This window comes from Nansenia antarctica (genome assembly GCF_963989245.1).
Source record: "Nansenia antarctica genome assembly, contig: SCAFFOLD_25, whole genome shotgun sequence".
Lineage (NCBI taxonomy): Eukaryota > Metazoa > Chordata > Actinopteri > Argentiniformes > Microstomatidae > Nansenia > Nansenia antarctica.
This window is the reverse complement of record NW_027662493.1, coordinates 2,986,601-3,005,353: the sequence shown is the minus strand read 5'-3', so window position 1 is coordinate 3,005,353 and position 18,753 is coordinate 2,986,601. Positions and strand designations below refer to the sequence as shown.

The 18,753-nt window shown below is 41.6% G+C and overlaps 1 protein-coding gene across 1 annotated transcript; it reads left to right on the top strand.

Annotated features, from left to right (window-relative positions):
* Nucleotides 1–9,692: 9,692 nt before the first annotated feature.
* Nucleotides 9,693–18,104, top strand: LOC308175603 (zinc finger protein 862-like; the record flags this gene model as incomplete). Its single annotated transcript, XM_080551239.1, has 12 exons — nt 9,693–9,708; nt 10,286–10,356; nt 11,063–11,132; nt 15,252–15,427; nt 15,542–15,717; nt 15,801–15,970; nt 16,102–16,340; nt 16,467–16,724; nt 16,838–17,047; nt 17,357–17,539; nt 17,683–17,835; nt 17,931–18,104. The coding sequence occupies 12 exons, from the start codon at nt 9,693–9,695 to the stop codon at nt 18,102–18,104; spliced, it is 1,896 nt and encodes a 631-aa protein (XP_080407365.1).
* Between the last annotated feature and the right edge of the window lie 649 nt (nt 18,105–18,753).

The following is an 18,753-nucleotide window of genomic DNA, read 5'->3' as shown; positions in this document are numbered from 1 at the left end:
ATATTCATATCAGATCTCCTCCCACCCTATATTCATATCAGATCTCCTCCCACCCTATATTCATATCAGATCTCCTCCCACCCTATATTCCCTAAGGCCCCTAAGGTCAGCTGCTGTATGCTCCTGGAACAAACTCCCTGAAGAAATCAAACAGGCACAAACCCTAAACATATTTAAATCTAAGCTAAAAACCTTCATGTTTTGCAGCAGTTATGATTAAACACTTGTATCAATGTCTTTTATCCATGAACTATTGTCTTATTAAATGTTTTATCTATTTACCTCTTATATTTGCTTTTATTCAGTCGTTTTTATTTTCTTGCTATGCTCCTCTTGCTGTATTTTTAAATAATGGATGTAAAGCACTTTGAATTGCCCCTGTGGTATGAAATGTGCCATTCAAATAAACTTGCCTTGCCACTGGCAGCATTGATTTTACAGCAGTGCAATGACCCTCACCACTATACAACAAAGACTTACCATCCGTGTCTTCAATCTCCACTTCTACTTCGACCTCTTGTTTCACCATCACTCCCTCCTCCCTCATTTCTTCTCCTCCATTTTCTTCTTTCACCATCACACCCTTCTGCATTACAGCTGCACCTCCATCCTCTTCTTTCACCATCACTCTCTTCTCCTCCACTTCTTCTTTCACCATCACACCATTCTCCTCTACATCTTCTTCCTCCAGCTTCACTGCCACCATCTCTGGACCCCACTGTGTGCTTTTCAGGGCTGGAGAACCACAGCCAGATCCGGGGGACTCTGTGGACTCTGGTTCATACATGGTTACATGAGCTGAAGAGGACCTGCATCTAGAAGCAGTGGAGGCACAAACAGTGCAGACTCAATTACAAATGACAGTTCACTGAAAGCCCATCTAGACTGACAGGACATGTCCTGCAAATGCAATAATCTGATTACTGATTGCATTTCTTTGTAATTAAAGGGTCTGGAAAATAGACATTAAACGGTTCCAATTGTATTTTGTGTCCAAGAAAAAATGACAATAATCTTCTAGTTAGGCTCAACTTCCTGGTCAGACAGAGGGCTGTATGGGCGTGGACTTTGCACGCTTGACTGGCAGCTCCCTTTCAAGCAAGCTTGCTGCGTTATCATACATGACATTCATCTATTAGATGTGCTTATAGTTCTGCCCTTTAATTACCAACTGTTTAGCTGCTGCTGAAATGTACTGAGCTAATACAATGACTTGGCTAAGATTATAGTTATGCACCTGGCAGTATAATTCATCATATCAATTCAATGACCACCATTAGCATACTGTACACCTGGCACCCTATGGTGAATTATTGAACCAGGGTTCGACAGTAACGCTTGCCCGCTTGCCCGGAGCACGTAAAAAATTCACCAGATTTGTTTGTGCAAGCCCGACAACGCTGCTGGATCCTGGATATTTTTACCTGTGTGCAGGAAGAACAACAGACGGCGCAGGCGCCAGACCAGACTAGATGATCGTGGAGTGAAGATATTATTATTATGCCGTCTGTTGTTCTTCCTGCACACAGTTAAAAATATCCAGGATCTAGCAGCGTCATCGGGCTCGCGCAAACAAACCCGGCAAATGTTTTACTTGCTCCGGACAAGCGTTATTGTCGAACCCTGTGAACACAATAGGCTACTTGTGGACAGGATTCACAGCATGTGTATGACTTACTGATCAGTTGTACCACAATGGTGTTGTCCCCCTTTTCTAATTCGCTGCCGTATTTTCACAATATCCTCCATGTTTAGTTTCTTCCTACACTGGACGTAGCACTGGCGCATGTCGTCATGACCAGAACAAGCAGAAGCATCCATCATTGCCCAGATGGGGAGTTCACAGTGCAGGGAAACCTACGAATAAAGATGATCAAAATATTAAAACAAAAGTGAAGAAATGTAATCAAAACATACTTTTATGTTATTTATTTTTACCAGAAGTGGAAAACAGTAGCCAAGCTATATGTAGGTCCATACATATATGCATTTTGGACACTGACAGAATTGTTGTTATTTTAGCTGTTTACCAAAACATATTCAAGTTGCAGTTATAGAATGAATATGGCCTTAAAGTGCAGACTAAATACCCTCTTTAATTTGAGGGTATTCCTATCCAGATTGGAGGAAGGGTCTTATTACAGCTCTTTAATATGTGGCCCCCTCTTTTTCCTAGGAAAACCAAAAGTTTAGCTTTTTCTGTCTTGACAACACAGCAACTAGGCTGATCAAGTAAGTAAGTAAGTAAGTAAGTAAAGCTTTATTTACATAGTGCCTTTCGAACATGAAATGCAATCTTTTACTGAACAAAAAGTGCCATGGATAAGTGGTGGAAAGTGTTTGTGCTTGTTTATAAAGGGCTGGTAACATTTGCTGTCTGAAATGCGGACGAGAGGGAACTAGTAGGCCTACGTCATGTCATGAGTAATTCACTAGGGTAATGTTACAGAGTTGGCTGGTTAACTAGCCAAACAAAGCCACATCTATGAACATGATTGTATTTGATTGTAATGAATAAGTATGTAATAATGATCTTGTATCACTAACGCAGCTCCACCTATGAGCGGCTGCAGCTCTGTACTGACCATTGTATCTAGCAGCTCTCTGCTTCATTCATCAATCACTCCAACTCCTACCGTCAGGTCGGCGCCTCCGTTGTCGTTCAAGCTAGTGTCGCTTTCCCAGTCTTTGTGTAATAAGTGAACATGTTGTAATGTTTGCCCTCTAGCACAGTTATAAACTTAATAAATGACTCGTGTTGTCTTCAGTCTCAGCACTGTGTGCGTTTATTGATCCACCATTTTAGTTTCACGTCCCGCCGTTTCAAATCCCGTTTCCTGGTCTCGCGGGAATAGCTGACGTCTATCCTATGGCAATGAATGAATGAATGAATGAATGGTCTTTATTGTCATTAATACAGTACAGGTACCATACAACGAAATTTAGGAGGGGGGGCTCCCCTGGTGCTTGGAAAAAGACTAAAGACAAGAGGGCCAAGGGTAAAATAAAAAAGGGAAAAGAGCTGGTTTACATAAATAAAGGCTATGTACACTATCTACTATACTATACTACTATACTCAGTGTTTCCTCTATATGCATTTATTGGTGGCGGGCCGCCACCAATGAATTTCCTCCGCCACTAATTGATTCAGACAGTCCACTTTGATTCAGGCTGCGCAGAAAGGCAGCGAGTTATTATGACCGGAGAACAGAAAAAAAGCAGATTGAAGCTAGATTTAGGCCGCTTCCAGACCAACATTTCGTTACGATTTAGGGGTAGTTATTTACAATATGTTACAATGTTGCAATTAACCTCGTCGTTTGTGTTTGCACTGTAATCGAGACTGAATCGCTCTGAACAGGCGCGCGGCGCGAGGCGACGCGCTTTCAAAACAGTTTTGTGATTGGTCCGAATTTAGCGGGACACACGCCGGTGCCTTTAATCCTGTATCCTAATCGAAAATGCAACATCATCAGCGACGACTGTGGGTTATTGCATTTACTGCTTATTATGTTTGTGTTATGCTAATAAATGTAGATCCACACAGGTATACAAACTGAGCTCTGTTTACTGTCAAGTGCCATTCATTCTGACAACACACACACACCGTCGTAAAGCTCTAACGGAAGTACAGAACGTGACGTCGTAAAGTGCAACAAAGTGCTGCAATGACATACTGTCGTACACTGCTGTTCTCTGGTTCATGTTCTTATACCAGTGCTCAGTATAGAATATTTTAAATGAACATTCGTAATGTATGTCTCTGATGTTCATGGTCAATTAAATCAGCCTATTTTGTGAAACAAATAATGTTCCCGCTAATGGGTTAACCGAGCATTCTCGCACCTAACGTGCAAGCACCTAGCTTCGAACTATTCATAGCAATATGCGCGGGGCAAAAATAATCTATTGCCTCTAAAATCACCACGAACAGAACGGCGGAGGTACGGGTAAGCAGGGCTCATGTTGGTGTCCTCAAAGGTAAGAGTTGTTTTTCTTTAACTCAACTGATAGCATTACCTTGCTGTTGTTGTTTACCGAATGCTCCATCTGACTGTCACACTGTGATTTTACTTGTGTAAACAGTTAATGAGTAACGTTAGCCGGTTTTGTGCGTGTACTCTCATAGGCCTACTTCAGTGGTGTAGTCTAGTTTGTTCTAGTGGGTATACTGTGATTTGTCCCTCCCAGCCTCATATCGTTCATAAAAATACATCTGCGCTCCCTGTCTAACGTTATATATATAACATTACATGTTATAAGGCTGATCTGTGCATGATAGTGCTGCATTTTGTCATATTTCATGTCGCATTTCCCCCTGTTGATGGTATATGACGCTATAGTCAGTCCCAATGGTCCAAAAGTCAAGTGCTTCCTAACACAGACGGGGTGAAGTTTATGAATGAAAGTGAAAGTTCTGTCACAAAACGCCGTTACGTATCCTCGCACATTTTTAAGTGGGTATACGCAAATCCTTGGCCTTTCCTAGTGGGTATACGGCGTAGTCCTGCGTATCACCTAGACTACACCACTGGCCTACTTCGTATTGATCTTTCTGTGTGTGTGTGTGTGTGTAATGCGCGTTCCGCATGTTCCGCTGCAGGATATATTGGTATTTGATCACCTTCTATATAAAATCACCTGCTCGGCTTTAATGACTTAACCGCTATTTAAGACATTATAATTGTTGCCACCCTCTAGTTTTTGGTGAAATTACGTCTTTGTTTTGAGCACCAGTGCGCGTTTTATGCGCGTGCACGCAGAATTTTTTTGCGCTCCGCCACTAATGTGAAAAATCCTGGAGGAAACACTGATACTATACAATAAAACACTGTGCTGTACTCTATGCTATGCTATAAATATCCTAACTTTTCCTATATCTGAACCTTATGTACACAAGGGTTGTCATATTGCACATAGTATTGTTGCACATTCATTTAAAGTGTCGCAGTTTGCAGGTTTGAAATGTTCACAGTTGTATTTCAATATTGCACTTATGTTTACAATCTAGTAGCTGCCATCAAGTTTTCTAGATTGTCCAGGGCCTAGAACCTATGTCTTTGCTGTGTTCAGGGCCTGAATGGCAAGCGGTGAGGTATAATATTATGATTTATAGTATATCAGATGCGTCAGATGTTACAACTCCTTTTTTCCCCAAAAAGTGCTGCCGTACACAATAATAATTAGTCTAACAGGTGGATCAATAAACCCACACAGTGCTGAGACTGAAGTCAACACAAGCCATTTATCGTGTGTGTGTGTGTGTGTGTGTGTGTGTGTGTATAAGCATATGTTGAGTGTGTATTGTGTGTGTGAATGTGTGCATTGTTGTCATTATCATTATTAATGTGTCTTTCTCCTTTGTTGCCTGTTAGTTCGTTTATATGTGTCTTCAGTGGTATAGTCTAATTTTTTCTAGTGGGTATACTGTGATTTTGCCCTCCCAGTCAGAGCGACACCTGTCCCGTAGCGACACCCCATAAGCACCACCACACTCACTTATGCATACAGTATGCATCTACAGCAGTGTTTGCTGCCTTGGGGGGGGTGGCATAGACTGTACTTGTACATCAAGCTGCCTCACGCTACAGAAACAGGAGATAGGCTCCTGCCCCCTAAGGGCCGTTAGGCTCGAGAACCATCGGTTCTCAAGGCTACTTATGTGGTCTTGACTACATGTCCACTTTCTCACCTGGTTCTTGCTCTCTCTCTGGTGTGCCGACACCATCCTGCTCTCTCATTCTCTCCCTCTCTATCCTCCTCTCTCCCTCTTTTGCTGTCAACCAAAAGGCAAATATAACAAACAGAGTATTTATAATTTAATAAGAGGTATACATTGAATTCATATCAAATCATAACATCATTCTAATTGAATATTGGGTTGCTGTGGGCAATGCAGTCAGATACTGTCTTTACTTACTCTCTCACCTGTAAGAAAATCGTATGTCCAACTACAAAAAACAGACATTTCCAATGAGTGAGGGTTTGTTCCAATGCTTCAATCCACTGTCCATGTACTGTAAATATACCATTATGGTATTACCATTTTTTTATATTTTATTGTTTATTCAGATTTACAGAATTGGAATGCTCTGCCCTTGGATCTTAGATCAGCTGGCTCGGTCGAGGTCTTTAAAAAAACGCTAAAGACTGTCTTGTATAGACAGGCTTCTGGATAGCCCCTAGGGCCTGTCTGTCTGTGTCCTGTTGATGTTATTGTACACTTGTTTGTTACTTGTTCTTATTTTCACTTGTTTGCCTGTTTTAACCTGCTATGACTTTCGCTCTTTTATTATGCTTTATTGCGTTTCTTCTTTATTATGTAAAGCACTTTGTGACCCTTGGTCTGGGAAAGGTGCTGTATAAATACTAGGGATGCACGATATGCATTTTTTCCAACCGATACCGATACCGATATTTACCTGCTTCTCGTGGCCGATAACCGATACCGATATTATTATTATTTTATTTTTTCTTTCCTAGCACCAGGGGAGCTCCCCCTCCCAAATTTCGTTGTTTGGTACCTGTACTATATCAATGACAATAAAGACCATTCAGATATCATTTCACAGTTGATAACCTGTAGTTCATGCACACCTGAAGGTAAGAAAGGCTATGTAGTGAGCAAAGATTGATGATTTAATATTCCATAGTGATCTCACCAAATCTAACTTACATCACTATTGTTAACACAACAAAGAGAACACTTCTGAGTCTTCAAATGTTCATTTATTATTTCCTCTAACAAACAGAATCTGTTATACAGTGCACAATGCTTTTTTTAGCTAAGATCTGGCCTCCTTTTATGAAAACAAAAAAGGCTCACCTAAGAGTAATTAGATAAAAAAAAGTGTCAAAAATAAAGTGCACCTTGTGCATCAGTCAATACAAAAATAAAGACTTTTAAAGAACCAAAAGTTGTATAGAACTTGTACAGAAACTAGTGCCAAATGGCTGCTTAGTCTGCAGATAAACAGAATGATACAAGGCACATAGTAGGCTACACTAGTATGCTTAATAAAGCAACTGAAAAGGGCTGGGCTATGCTACTTTTAGTGCATGAGGATGAGGTAGGTTGTGATAAAGCCCATCAAACGTTTTGCATAGGAATTCAAAATAAATTGCACTGACATGGAAAAACAAAAAGTGCATGTTTTCCTTGTAAACAACTTGTCTTGTATAGCCTACATTCACATTCTCACCTAAATAATAGACACGTTTTCCATTGGTGTTCCCTAATATACAAACTGAATACAATTCTTACCTCATAGAACCTTTGCAATGCAGTTTTCAAATGCGTGTTCAATAGGCACCGCGGATTTTTTGTTCGCGGCTGGGCTACCGTGTTCTGCTACTACGAGTGCTTGATATTCCTTCCATACAGCGTGCTTGCAATGGTGATTCTTCAGGTGACTTATTAGATTCGTTGTGTTGTAACTCGTAGACCTTTGCCCTCCTCTCCGAACTTTTGTTGAACATGTATTGCAAATTGCAAACGCAATATCTGCCTCAGAAACTGTGAAGAATGTCCAGACCGGGGAAGGCATGTTTCGCTCGCGTCTCGTCTATACAAACTGCGTGCCTGAGCGCGGAAACCGGAAGCAGAGCGCGGAAACCGGAAACCGGAAGCAGAAATGTTTCCGGCTTCATATTATCGGTTAAATATCGGCTAAAATTTTATAAAACCGATAAATACGGATAAACATTAATTCCCCAATATCGGGCCGATAAATATCGGTGCTGATAATATCGTGCATCCCTAATAAATACATTTTACTTACTTACTTACACCAACTATAACCTCACCCTGCACCAGATCGGACATCAGCTCCAGTCTATGTAAGGGAACCGACAACCCTAATCCCTGATCCAAAACACTCCTGTGTGTGTCTGTCTGTCCCCGGCAAGAGTGCGTCCTAGTTTGATGTGTTGCTGTTGGTTATATAAGATCCGTAGTCGTTGGTTTGCTGCATAATAAACATTTATTGTGTTACTATGTGCCATCAATGGCTTAATCACTGGTACAAACAATAACAATAACAAACTTAGCGCCCTTGCGGTCAAACCTATTTGCCCTTCCGGGGTCAACACCTGACGACAACAACAACAAATGTGCTACCTGATATACCTGCCTCAGGTATTGTGACAGCGCCACCCCATGCCCACACAGTGAATTACAACACGTATCACAGGACCATATCTGGCTCCTACAATAGTCATAATAAATAGTAATTGCAATTTACCACCAAGGCCTCATCCTGACCCAGGAAAAACCCTGGTATGTACTGTATAACATGATAGCCATCTATGAGCAAAGCACTGTATATAAGATGATGACCACGGGTCTTTCTGCTGCTGACCAAGGGGCTGAGTCCTGTTGATGGGGCCCATTTTTCTTTTAGAGTCTGTAGTCTACTGTATTTGTTCATTAAGATTTCATAAATATGATATATTGTCTGAATTTTTGTCTTGTTTTATAAAATGTTAATTATTTTCATTTCTTGTGCTGGTTTATTATGAACAACATGTAAAATTGCAGGAAACTAGCACAAATAATTGGGTGGGAGAGAGGGGCCGCTGCCGCCAAAACGTGCACAGTTTTGGGTCGCTCCACCGCCAAAAAATCTCACTCCAAACTTTTGGTGAAACTTGGCAGCCCTGGACATGATCCCTGCTTACCCGTACCTCCGCCGTTCTGTTCGTGGTGATTTTAGAGGCAATAGATTATTTTTGCCCCGCGCATATTGCTATGAATAGTTTGAAGCTAGCGTTAGGTCCGAGGCTGCTTGGTTAACCCATTAGCGGGAACATTATTTGTTTCACAAAATAGTCTGATTTAGATGTCCATGAACATCAGAGACTATATTACGAATGTTCATCTAAAATACTCTATACTGAGCACTGGTATAAGAACATGAACCAGAGAACAGCAGTAAATGCAATAACCCACAGTCGTTACATGACCACCTGACATTTTGGGGGTTTGAGATGCTAAAACACAAAGTAATCCATATTATTAGTATGTACTGACAATACATTCAAACTAACCATGTTGTATAGAATAAAATCATATGTCACTTGAATTGATTAATCTATTAAATCTATTAAAATTAAATGGAAATAATATACAAGACACAAAAATATGCACATCACGTCATTGACCCATATAGCTACACAGAATACATCCGTAGCCCGTTGTATATGACAAATCAACTTTGATTTGATTGGACAGTGCTGAAATCGAGCATTTTTTTTTTTTTTTTTTTTACATATTTAAAAAACGCTTTCTAACTGCCTCGAGACGCAAACCAAACAAGAAGACACAGAACCATATACGTTGACAATGGAGGACGGAGACTTACAGTAAGTGTCTGAGCCCATAACACGGTTGAGTTACACCCAATATAACAATATTAAAGATGAGGCGTAGGGCCTAGTCATTAAATATCTTCATGATGTGTGAGGTTGATCTATGCCCTATGGTGAAACTGAAAGGCCCTTTCCTAACCTGTGTGAACTCTCTGTCGCTAGCTCGGTGGTCAAACGTTCTGGCCACAACACCATGTGTCATATACTTGGACAGAGGGGATTAAAGGCGTCTGCTAAAAGTGTCTAAAAATGTAATGTAACATAGTGGGGAAAGGGAAAACTAGAATACTCAAATGTTTTTCAATAGACTAGTTTGGCGTGAATGGCCTCGGGGCCATGTAGGAGAGAGGGAGAGGAAGGGAGAGGAAGAGGGAGAGAGAGAGAGAGAGGGAGGGAGAAAGAGAGAGAGAGTGGAGAGGGAGAGAGAGAGAGAGAGAGTGGAGAGGGAGAGAGAGAGAGAGAGAGAGTGGAGAGGAGAGAGAGAGAGAGAGAGAGAGAGAGAGAGAGAGAGAGAGAGAGAGAGAGAGAGAGAGAGAGAGAGAGAGAGAGAGAGAGAGAGAGAGAGTAGACAGAGAGAGTATTGGTACTCTGCCAAGTCTTCCCTGCAGTATAAATTCCCCTTTGGCCAAGTACTTGCCTCATGTGAAAGCCTATTGCAATGAAACTAGATTTACTGTAGTAGCAAGGGGCGCAGCCGCCACATCCTGAAGGCTGGGTACGGTAATTGCATTCCTATTGACCATATCCATATCCCGTTATCTCAACTCTCTCCATGCATTAGGGCGCCTCACAGAGACTCACGATACAGCTAATGGTCCTCCTAGATTGCTTAGTACTAATGTACTAACCAACACAGTGGTGCACCACAATAGTCCAGATGTTTACCTTCTTGTAGTATATGTGTCGGTTGTACAGCCTTGACTCTGTACTGCCTCGCCCGCCACCCCGGTGTGGGAGCCTCCACTATCTCCCGGTCGGAGAGCCAGGTGACCGTCTCGAAGTTGTCCCCGTTGGCCAGAGCGTCGACCTCCGCGTCAGACTTGTAGTCTCAATGTGTTGATTGTTCTCTGGGACTTGGAATCAAAGGATGAAAGTATGTTATTGTTTTAGTTTAACCCACTGGCCTGTTGTCTTGTGTACATGTTGGCTAATATGCTAATTTCTGGCTAGCATCTTTAAAAACAATGGCGCCCTCTGTTGTAACCGTCATAAACCAGCTAACATGAAGATATGGTTACCATGTCTTTTGTCTGTCCCCGGGGTGAGTCTTTGAGAGAAAAAACGTGGTTTGCTTTGTCAGTTAACAGACTGTCCTGATCGGTCGTGTAGTCGTCGCTGATGATGTTGCATTTTCGATTAGGAAACGGGATTAAATACGTTTTATATAGATATAGATAGATAGATAGATAGATACGTTTATGGGATTAAAGGCACCGGCGAAGAGAGAGAGAGAGATGAGGAGAGATTTCCTGAAATCCAAATGTCCCGAAATTCAACAAAATCACTAAACTGTTTTTCCTACCGTCAGGTCGGCGCCTCCGTTGTTGTTCAAGCTAGTGTCGCTTTCCCAGTCTTTGTGTAATAAGTGAACATGTTGTAATGTTTGCCCTCTAGCACAGTTATAAACTTAATAAATGACTCGTGTTGTCTTCAGTCTCAGCACTGTGTGTGTTTATGGATCCGCCATCTTAGTTCCACATCCCGTTCCACATCCCGTTCCCTGGTCTCGCGGGAATAGCTGACGTCTATCCTAAGACCAGCGGTGAGGTATAATCTTCTTCTTCTTCTTTTTATTTGATTGGCGGTTGGCAACCAGCTTAAGGTGCATTACCGCCACCTACTGGACTGTGTGGCGCATTACCACCCCCTACCGGACTGTGTGGAACGTTAGCTTGACAGGGGGAACATTGTAAATGAAATAAATAAACAAAATGGTGGGGAGGGGTAGGGGGAAAATTGTAAATGAAAGAAATAAACAAAATGGTGGGGAGGGGTAGGGTTAAATCCTACCTATCAATCCTGTTTCTTTCAGATATTTAATTACCTGGTTATTTACTTTATCTGTGTTTCCAAGTAAGTTCCCTACAGTAAACCTTAACTTAACTTTCTGAATTGCTGCTTTCAGGAGCTTTCTCTGTTCTTCATATTTTCCACATTCCAGCAGCACATGCTGAACAGATTCCGGGTTATTGCAGTGTGCACAAATGCCGTTTGGGTGTTTTCCTATTCTGTAAAGTGTGTCATTCAACCCAGTATGACCTATCCTGAGCCGGGATATCACTGTCTCTTCTTTCCGGTTCCTGCCCATCCTACTTCCTATTCCGACTTTCTTTTGAATGTTAAACAAATGCCTTCCTGTTTCATTTCTGTTCCAGTTTTCTTGCCATAGTTCCTGCATGTGTTTTTTAATGATTGATTTTACCTCAGCTTTACTAAGTGGAATATCCATTTCCATTGATTCTGATTTAAGTGACTGCTTAGCTAATATATCCGCATCTTCATTTCCTTCTACCCCTACATGAGCAGGAACCCAAACAAAGCAAACAGTGATATCCATACTATATATTACATAAATTAAATGATGGATCTTGAAAACAATATCCTGTCTGCATGATTTCAACGATCTGATACTTGACAGTGCTGCCCAACTGTCAGAGGCAATGAGTGCATTACTAACCCTATTCTCTACCAACCATTCTAATGCTGTCAATATTGCTAGGAGCTCCACTGTGTACACTGATAAATGATGAGTGGTTCTTTTTTTAATTCCTGTTTTATACTGTGGGAAGAATACTGCAGCTCCTGTACGTCCTGTCTCTGGGTCTTTTGAGCCATCTGTAAAAATTAAGAACTTGCCTGTATAGTGCTGATCAATATAGTTTTGTACCACATTCCCAGGATGTGCATGTTTGGACTTCTTTCGTAGTTCTTGTTGTATATCTAAATCTACTAATGGATTCACATATAACCAGGGTGGAATAATTGAGTGCGGGATTACTGGACTATACCGTAATTTATCTAAATCGTACCTTTTTGCTATTGTATTCCCTATCCATCCAAAACTCATATAATGAGTCTTATTATGCTCCCAACAATCTTGTACAATAGACCTAGTTGGATGTGAACTATTCTGACCTTGGAGATTAACCCAGTAAGCTAACAATAGTTTAATTCTGTGTATCCACCGTGGCTGTTCCCCAACTTCAACTTGTATTGCTGCTACTGGGGATGTTTTAAAAGCTCCACTACATATTCTAAGTCCTTGTGTTTGTTGCACATACATATTTTTAAGATGGCTTACTGCTGCTGACATGTATCCTAAACATCCATAATCTAGAGAAGCCCTCATCAAAGCCTGATACACATTAAACAATGCTGCTCTGCTTGCTCCCCAATCTCTCCCTGACAGGCATCTTAACAGGTTATTGACCTTTTTACATTTATCTTTTACTTTATCCGTGTGCTGTTTCCAGGTCAACTTTTCATCAAATAAAACACCAAGGAATCTAATTACATGAACCTGTTCTAAAGTATGCCCATATAATTTCAATGACACTTCTCTCGGTCGTTTAGAAAAAACTATTACCTGTGTTTTAGGTATAGATAATTTGAACCCCCACTCATTTGCCCATTGTTCCACCTTCTCAATTGCAATCTGCATTTTCTTCTCTATGTATCTCAGATTCCGCCCCCTTATCCACAAGGTCCCGTCATCTGCATACAAAGACTTCCCTATTCCTTTTTCTATTTGTTCAAAGATGTCATTAATCATGACATTGAATAATACTGGACTACAAACACTCCCCTGTGGAGTCCCATTCTCAACCCTGTATTCCTTTGAATGTTCTGTCCCTACCCTTATCTGTATTGTCCTGCCAAAAAGAAAATCTAACACCCAGTTATATAACCTACCATCTACCCCCAGTTTACTTAATTTGATTAGCAATCCTTCCTTCCACAACATATCATAAGCTTTCTCAAAATCGAAAAAGACAGCTAACACCATTTCTTTGTTAGTTTGAGCTTTCCTAATTTCTGACTCAAGACGTAAAATGGAATCCATAGTATTTCTTCCTCTACGGAACCCACTTTGAAAAGGAGAGAACAACTCTTTACTTTCTAAATAGTATGTTAGCCTTTCTGTGATCATTCGCTCCATAGTTTTCCCTAACTGTGATGTAAGTGCTATTGGTCTGTAGCTTGATGGATCTGATGGGTCTTTACCTGGTTTTAAAATAGGTACAATGATTGAGTGTTTCCATTTGTTTGGAATTTTACCTGATTCCCACACTTTATTAAACAACTTTAATACTAAATATAATGCATGATCCTTCATATGAGCTAACATACAGTGTTTCCTCTACATGCATTTCATCGTGGCGGTCCGCCACGATGGAATTTCCTCCGCCACCATGCAGATTTCTCAACCCCAAAAAAAAAAAAAATTTAGGCCGCTTTTCAGACCTTCACAGCGCTAGACACACCCACAAGCGCGAAGCGACGCGCTTGCAAAACTGTTTTGTGATTGGTCGAATACATCTAGGTAGGCTGCGTCTAGTCTACAAACTACTTCAGGTGTTACAATCCATTACAGATTGATTAGCAACACTGCATCAGCACGACGGTGGGTTATTGCATTCTATGGTTCGTGTTCTTATACCAGTGCTCAGTATACAAGTATTTTAAAAGAACATTCGTAATGTAGTCTGATGTTCATGGTCAACTAAATCAGGCTATTTTGTGAAACAATTATGTTTCCGCTACCTTAGAACTACTTAAAGTAATTGCCAGAAATGTTAGCTAGCAATGTTAGCTAGCTATGTGTTCATAAATTCCTGGTTCCATTTTCAGATGAGTTTGTTAAAGTATTTCAAACGAAAAGTACCAGAAGATGAGGAAGACGGTCAGGTAACCACACATAGTGAAAAATATGATGATAAATACGATGTAATAATTATGATGAGACGGTATGATATGGCACGTGTGTGGTGGTCTTGCGGCCTGTCTCGTTCCAGCGAGTCAACTCGTATACATTGTGCGCTCTGCGCTGCGGGCTAAAGGGCTCTGCACACAGCGTGCGATGCAATTTCTGTTGTATGTTCTCATAGACTTCCATTCAAACTTCAAAATGGAACGTTGACGGCGACGCGCAACAGAAATCGCACGCTGTGTGCAGAGCCCTTAACGATCTTGTAACTTCGCAAACAATAGCAGCATTTAAAATGTTTTTAAAAAAAGTTTAGTTTATGTTCAACTGGAAAAGGTAGTGAGCACAGAATTTCGTGTTTTGAATCTGCTAAAATTGCCTTTTAAAAAAGCCTGGAGCAGGAGAGAAGAGTGGAGCAGCAGAGAAAAGAGTAGCAGGAGAGAAGGGTGGAGGAGAGAAGAGTGGAGCAGCAGAGAAGAGTGGAGCAGCAGAGAAGCAGGGAGACAAAGGAAAACACAGACTCTCAGGCTGGGACCCTAAATGGGCAGAGAACAGGAAGTTCCCATGGCTGTACAACAGTGACCGTGGTGAGTATACTATTTACACCATATCATGCACTTCAGAATATTTCAGTGCAATATGACCAATAATGCCAATTTACTCTGTCCTTACAGGAATGTTTTGCCGCTTATGTCGGCTACATAAACAGACCCCAAAGGGAGGACCAGCAGGAGCCAATCGGCCATTTATAGAGACAGGCAGCCAACAATATAGGCTTGATCAATTGGACAGGCATGCGAGGACAGACCACCACAAACAAAGTGTGAAGTGTCATGCTTCAGTGGCACACGGTAAACTTTCTTCTTTAGATATAGGAAGCTATTTTAATTGATAAAGGACTATCAGGTATAACCAGCTTTTGTTGCAATAACCATTTGTACCTGCTTTGTATAGGTTCTTCAGTTGTGACTGCATTCAACCCAGTCATCAATTTAGAGCATGAGGCCATCATTGGGGGGTTTAAATGCCTCTATTACCTCACCAAGCGAGAGCAGGCACACCACACCAATTATCCTGCTCTCCTTGAACTTGCCGAGTTGCTGGGGTGTGACTACTTCAAAAAGCTGAAGGTAAACAATGATCATGCTTGCTATGTTGTTCTTGTTCTTGTTCGTTGTTCTTGTTCTTGTTCGCAAATTATCTTCAAAATGTAATATTCCAACTATAATCAAATGTATTTTTAGATAGGGAAACAGACCACCTACCGGTCCCATGTCATCATAGATGAAATGTTGGAGATTTTGGCTAAAGTGGTCATGGAGCCAATCCTCCAAAACATCCACTCGTCCTTGGCTATTGGGCTGGAGGTGGATGAGAGCACAGACGTCTCTGTGCAGAAGCAGCTGGATATACACATCAGGTACTATTCAAATCAAAGTACACTGATTGTGTCTGAGTAATACATATATTGTATTGTTGAGGATGTCTTTTTGTGCTTTTCAGATATATGGACAATGAAGGCCAGCTCCACAGCCAGTTCCTCGATCTGGTGTCAGTGCCTGACGGAAAGGCAGCTACTATAGTGGCTGCCATAAAGGATGTGCTGCACAAAAACAAGGTTCCAACCGAAAGGTTATTTGGATTGGGAACAGATGGAGCTGCTGTAATGACCGGTATGAGACACAACATGAGCAAGTGGAATTACTGTAAATGGGTTTTTATTTTTACTGCATGTTTTAGTTGCTCAGACCATGAAATGGTATCTGCATGTCTTGATTCGATTATATTTATTTTCCTGTAACAGGGCGGGTGAATGGTGTGGCCAAGCAGCTGCAGGACGACTTCCCCTGGATGCTGCCAGTGGCGTGTGCTGCCCATCGCCTCGCCCTGGCATGTAGGGATGCCTCATCTGCGGTCCCCTACATGGCTACCTTCAGGGACCACTTGCAGCAGCTCCATCTATACTTTCATAACAGCGCCAACAGAACGGCCGTTATGAAAGCTGCAGCACAGACCTTGGGCCTCACTGACTTAAAAATGAAGGTGAGATCACAGAAAAACATAATAAAATACTTTTAACTTTTAACAGTAATGTTGGCCATGATTGTGTACTTCAGATGCACTTCCTGTGTTCTGAATGTCTTCTCTCATGACGGAAATATGTTTCAGCAAGTGAAGGACACACGCTGGCTGTCCCAGCACCTGGCAGTAATGACTTTGCAGCGGAACCTCAGTGCAGTCCTGGGTGCCTTGGCTGATGAGACAGAGTACCATAAGTGCCCAATAGCCAAGGGCCTGTATGGGTTCTGCTGCACCTACCGCTTCGTTGCAGCGGTCTATCTGCAGGCGGATGTTCTGCCACATCTGGCTCGGCTGTCCAAGATGTTCCAGAAAGAAAATGTCAACTTCTTGGCCATCAAAGAGCAGGTATTTCCTAAAGGCAAATCACTTTTAACATGTTGCTCTAGAACTCAATAGAACTAATCATAGCCTTACTGGAAAAAAATTAAGCCTGGCCCTTGTGTGACTACCTTTATGAGGTCCCAGTGACGATGGCGTGTCTGAGGACCATCAGAGATGCAGGAGATGCACAGCCCCCTGGCTCATTCTTGGCCCAGCTCAATAATGAGCTTGATAACCCTGCAGGATTAGGGGCGTTTAATATCACCCATGAGGAGGAGAGGGAGAGGAGACGCAGAGGCCAGCTGGAGCAGACTAGGGAGGCGCTCTGGTCCCGGTTCAGGACGCAGGTACATTTGTTTTGGATGTTACATGTTGATCTAGTCTAGTACTATAAGTGTTAATCTAGTAAGTACTATAATAAGTCTGAGGAAATTAAACAAAATACCAGATAGGCACTAAGGTAGCCATCCCAGTTGTGTTTTGGAGGAAACAACATGACATTCAGTTTTCATTGCAAAACCACTAAAGCTATCCAAACTCCAAAGCTATCCAAACTTGCAGTCTTCCACTAGTATTGTATGTTTATCCTCTATACAGGGCATTTCTGTAAAAGACTCCCAGCACTCAAACTAGTCTGTAATTTGTGCCATGTTTAGGTAATGGAGCCCTATCTGGATGGCCTCCAGGATAGCCTGGACAGAAGGTTCCAGAACCTGGACATCATGGGGGCATTTCATGTTCTGGGACCCCAAGCAGCCAAGGAGGATGATGCCGTCAACATTGCACATCTTACCTCCCTGTCTGCAAAATTCCTGCAGCAGTCTGGAGGAAATGTACCGGTACTGCAAGAATGGCCTTCTTATAAGCAGCATGTGCTGATTGGAGCATTCAAGGTAAAATCTGAAAGTCAAAATTAATAGTTCTGCAGAAAGATAATTGAGGACCCCAGAATAATGTTGTCTCACTGTGTTATGTGTTTCAGAACATGGACCAGCTCACTATGATGGGTAAACTGTCATCCCAGCACGATGAATGGGGACAGCTCTACCCATGTCTGAGTCAGCTGGCTGCCATTGCCCTCACAGTTCCCATCTCCAGTGTGAACTGTGAGAGGGACTTTTCCACAATGAATAGGGTAATTTACTAAGTAATCTAAATCTGATATTGTTTGATTTCTCTCACCTTCCCACATACCACTTATCTTATTTTTGTCATTGTTTCTATTTGCAGGTGAAGACTGACCTGAGAAACAGACTGCAGGGGGACCATCTGGCCGCCTGCATGATACTGAGCATCAACGGGCCGCCAATAACCGAGTTCCCTTATGACAGAGCCTTAGAGCTCTTCTTCGAAAAGAAAAGAAAAATAAAGTGCTCTCAGCCAGGCTGCACACTTTGCCACTAAGGCCCCCCCCCTCCCAAAAAAGCATGACCCTCCCCTGTTTTTCCACCTAAGAAAAATCCACCTCTACCAGAAAACTGCATTACTTACTTTACTCATGTACAATTATTGTGATTATGTACCTTGCTGCAATGCTAATGTTGAAAACATTAGGACACAGGAATTGCACACTACCTGACTACTTGAGAAATACCTGAACACTTTCATTTTCATCTTGTTGAACTTTGCACAGCATGTTACACTATTGATTGCACTTTAATTCTGCTGTAGTGCGACTACCATCACTTATCACTTTATTCCTTATCATTACTTAATTTACTTATTTACTTGTGATTATTGTGATGATGGTATTGTTGTGATTATGTACCTTGCTGCAAAGCTAATGTTGAAGAACCACAGCCAAAGATTTGTATTATTGTGTACTGTAAAATAAATTCAGATTCTGATTCAAGATTTTTTTGTATCATTAAAATAATAATAGTTACAACAACCATAAAGCCTCCATAATGATAATGAAAAGAAGGGGAGACGATTTTTTTATTGACAACGGAATTACATGCTGGAAAAACATGCAGACACAGACAATAAGAGAGAAGTACAGGAAAACATTTTATTTTTTTGGGCCATCCTCGAGTTTTGGCTGAAATTACGT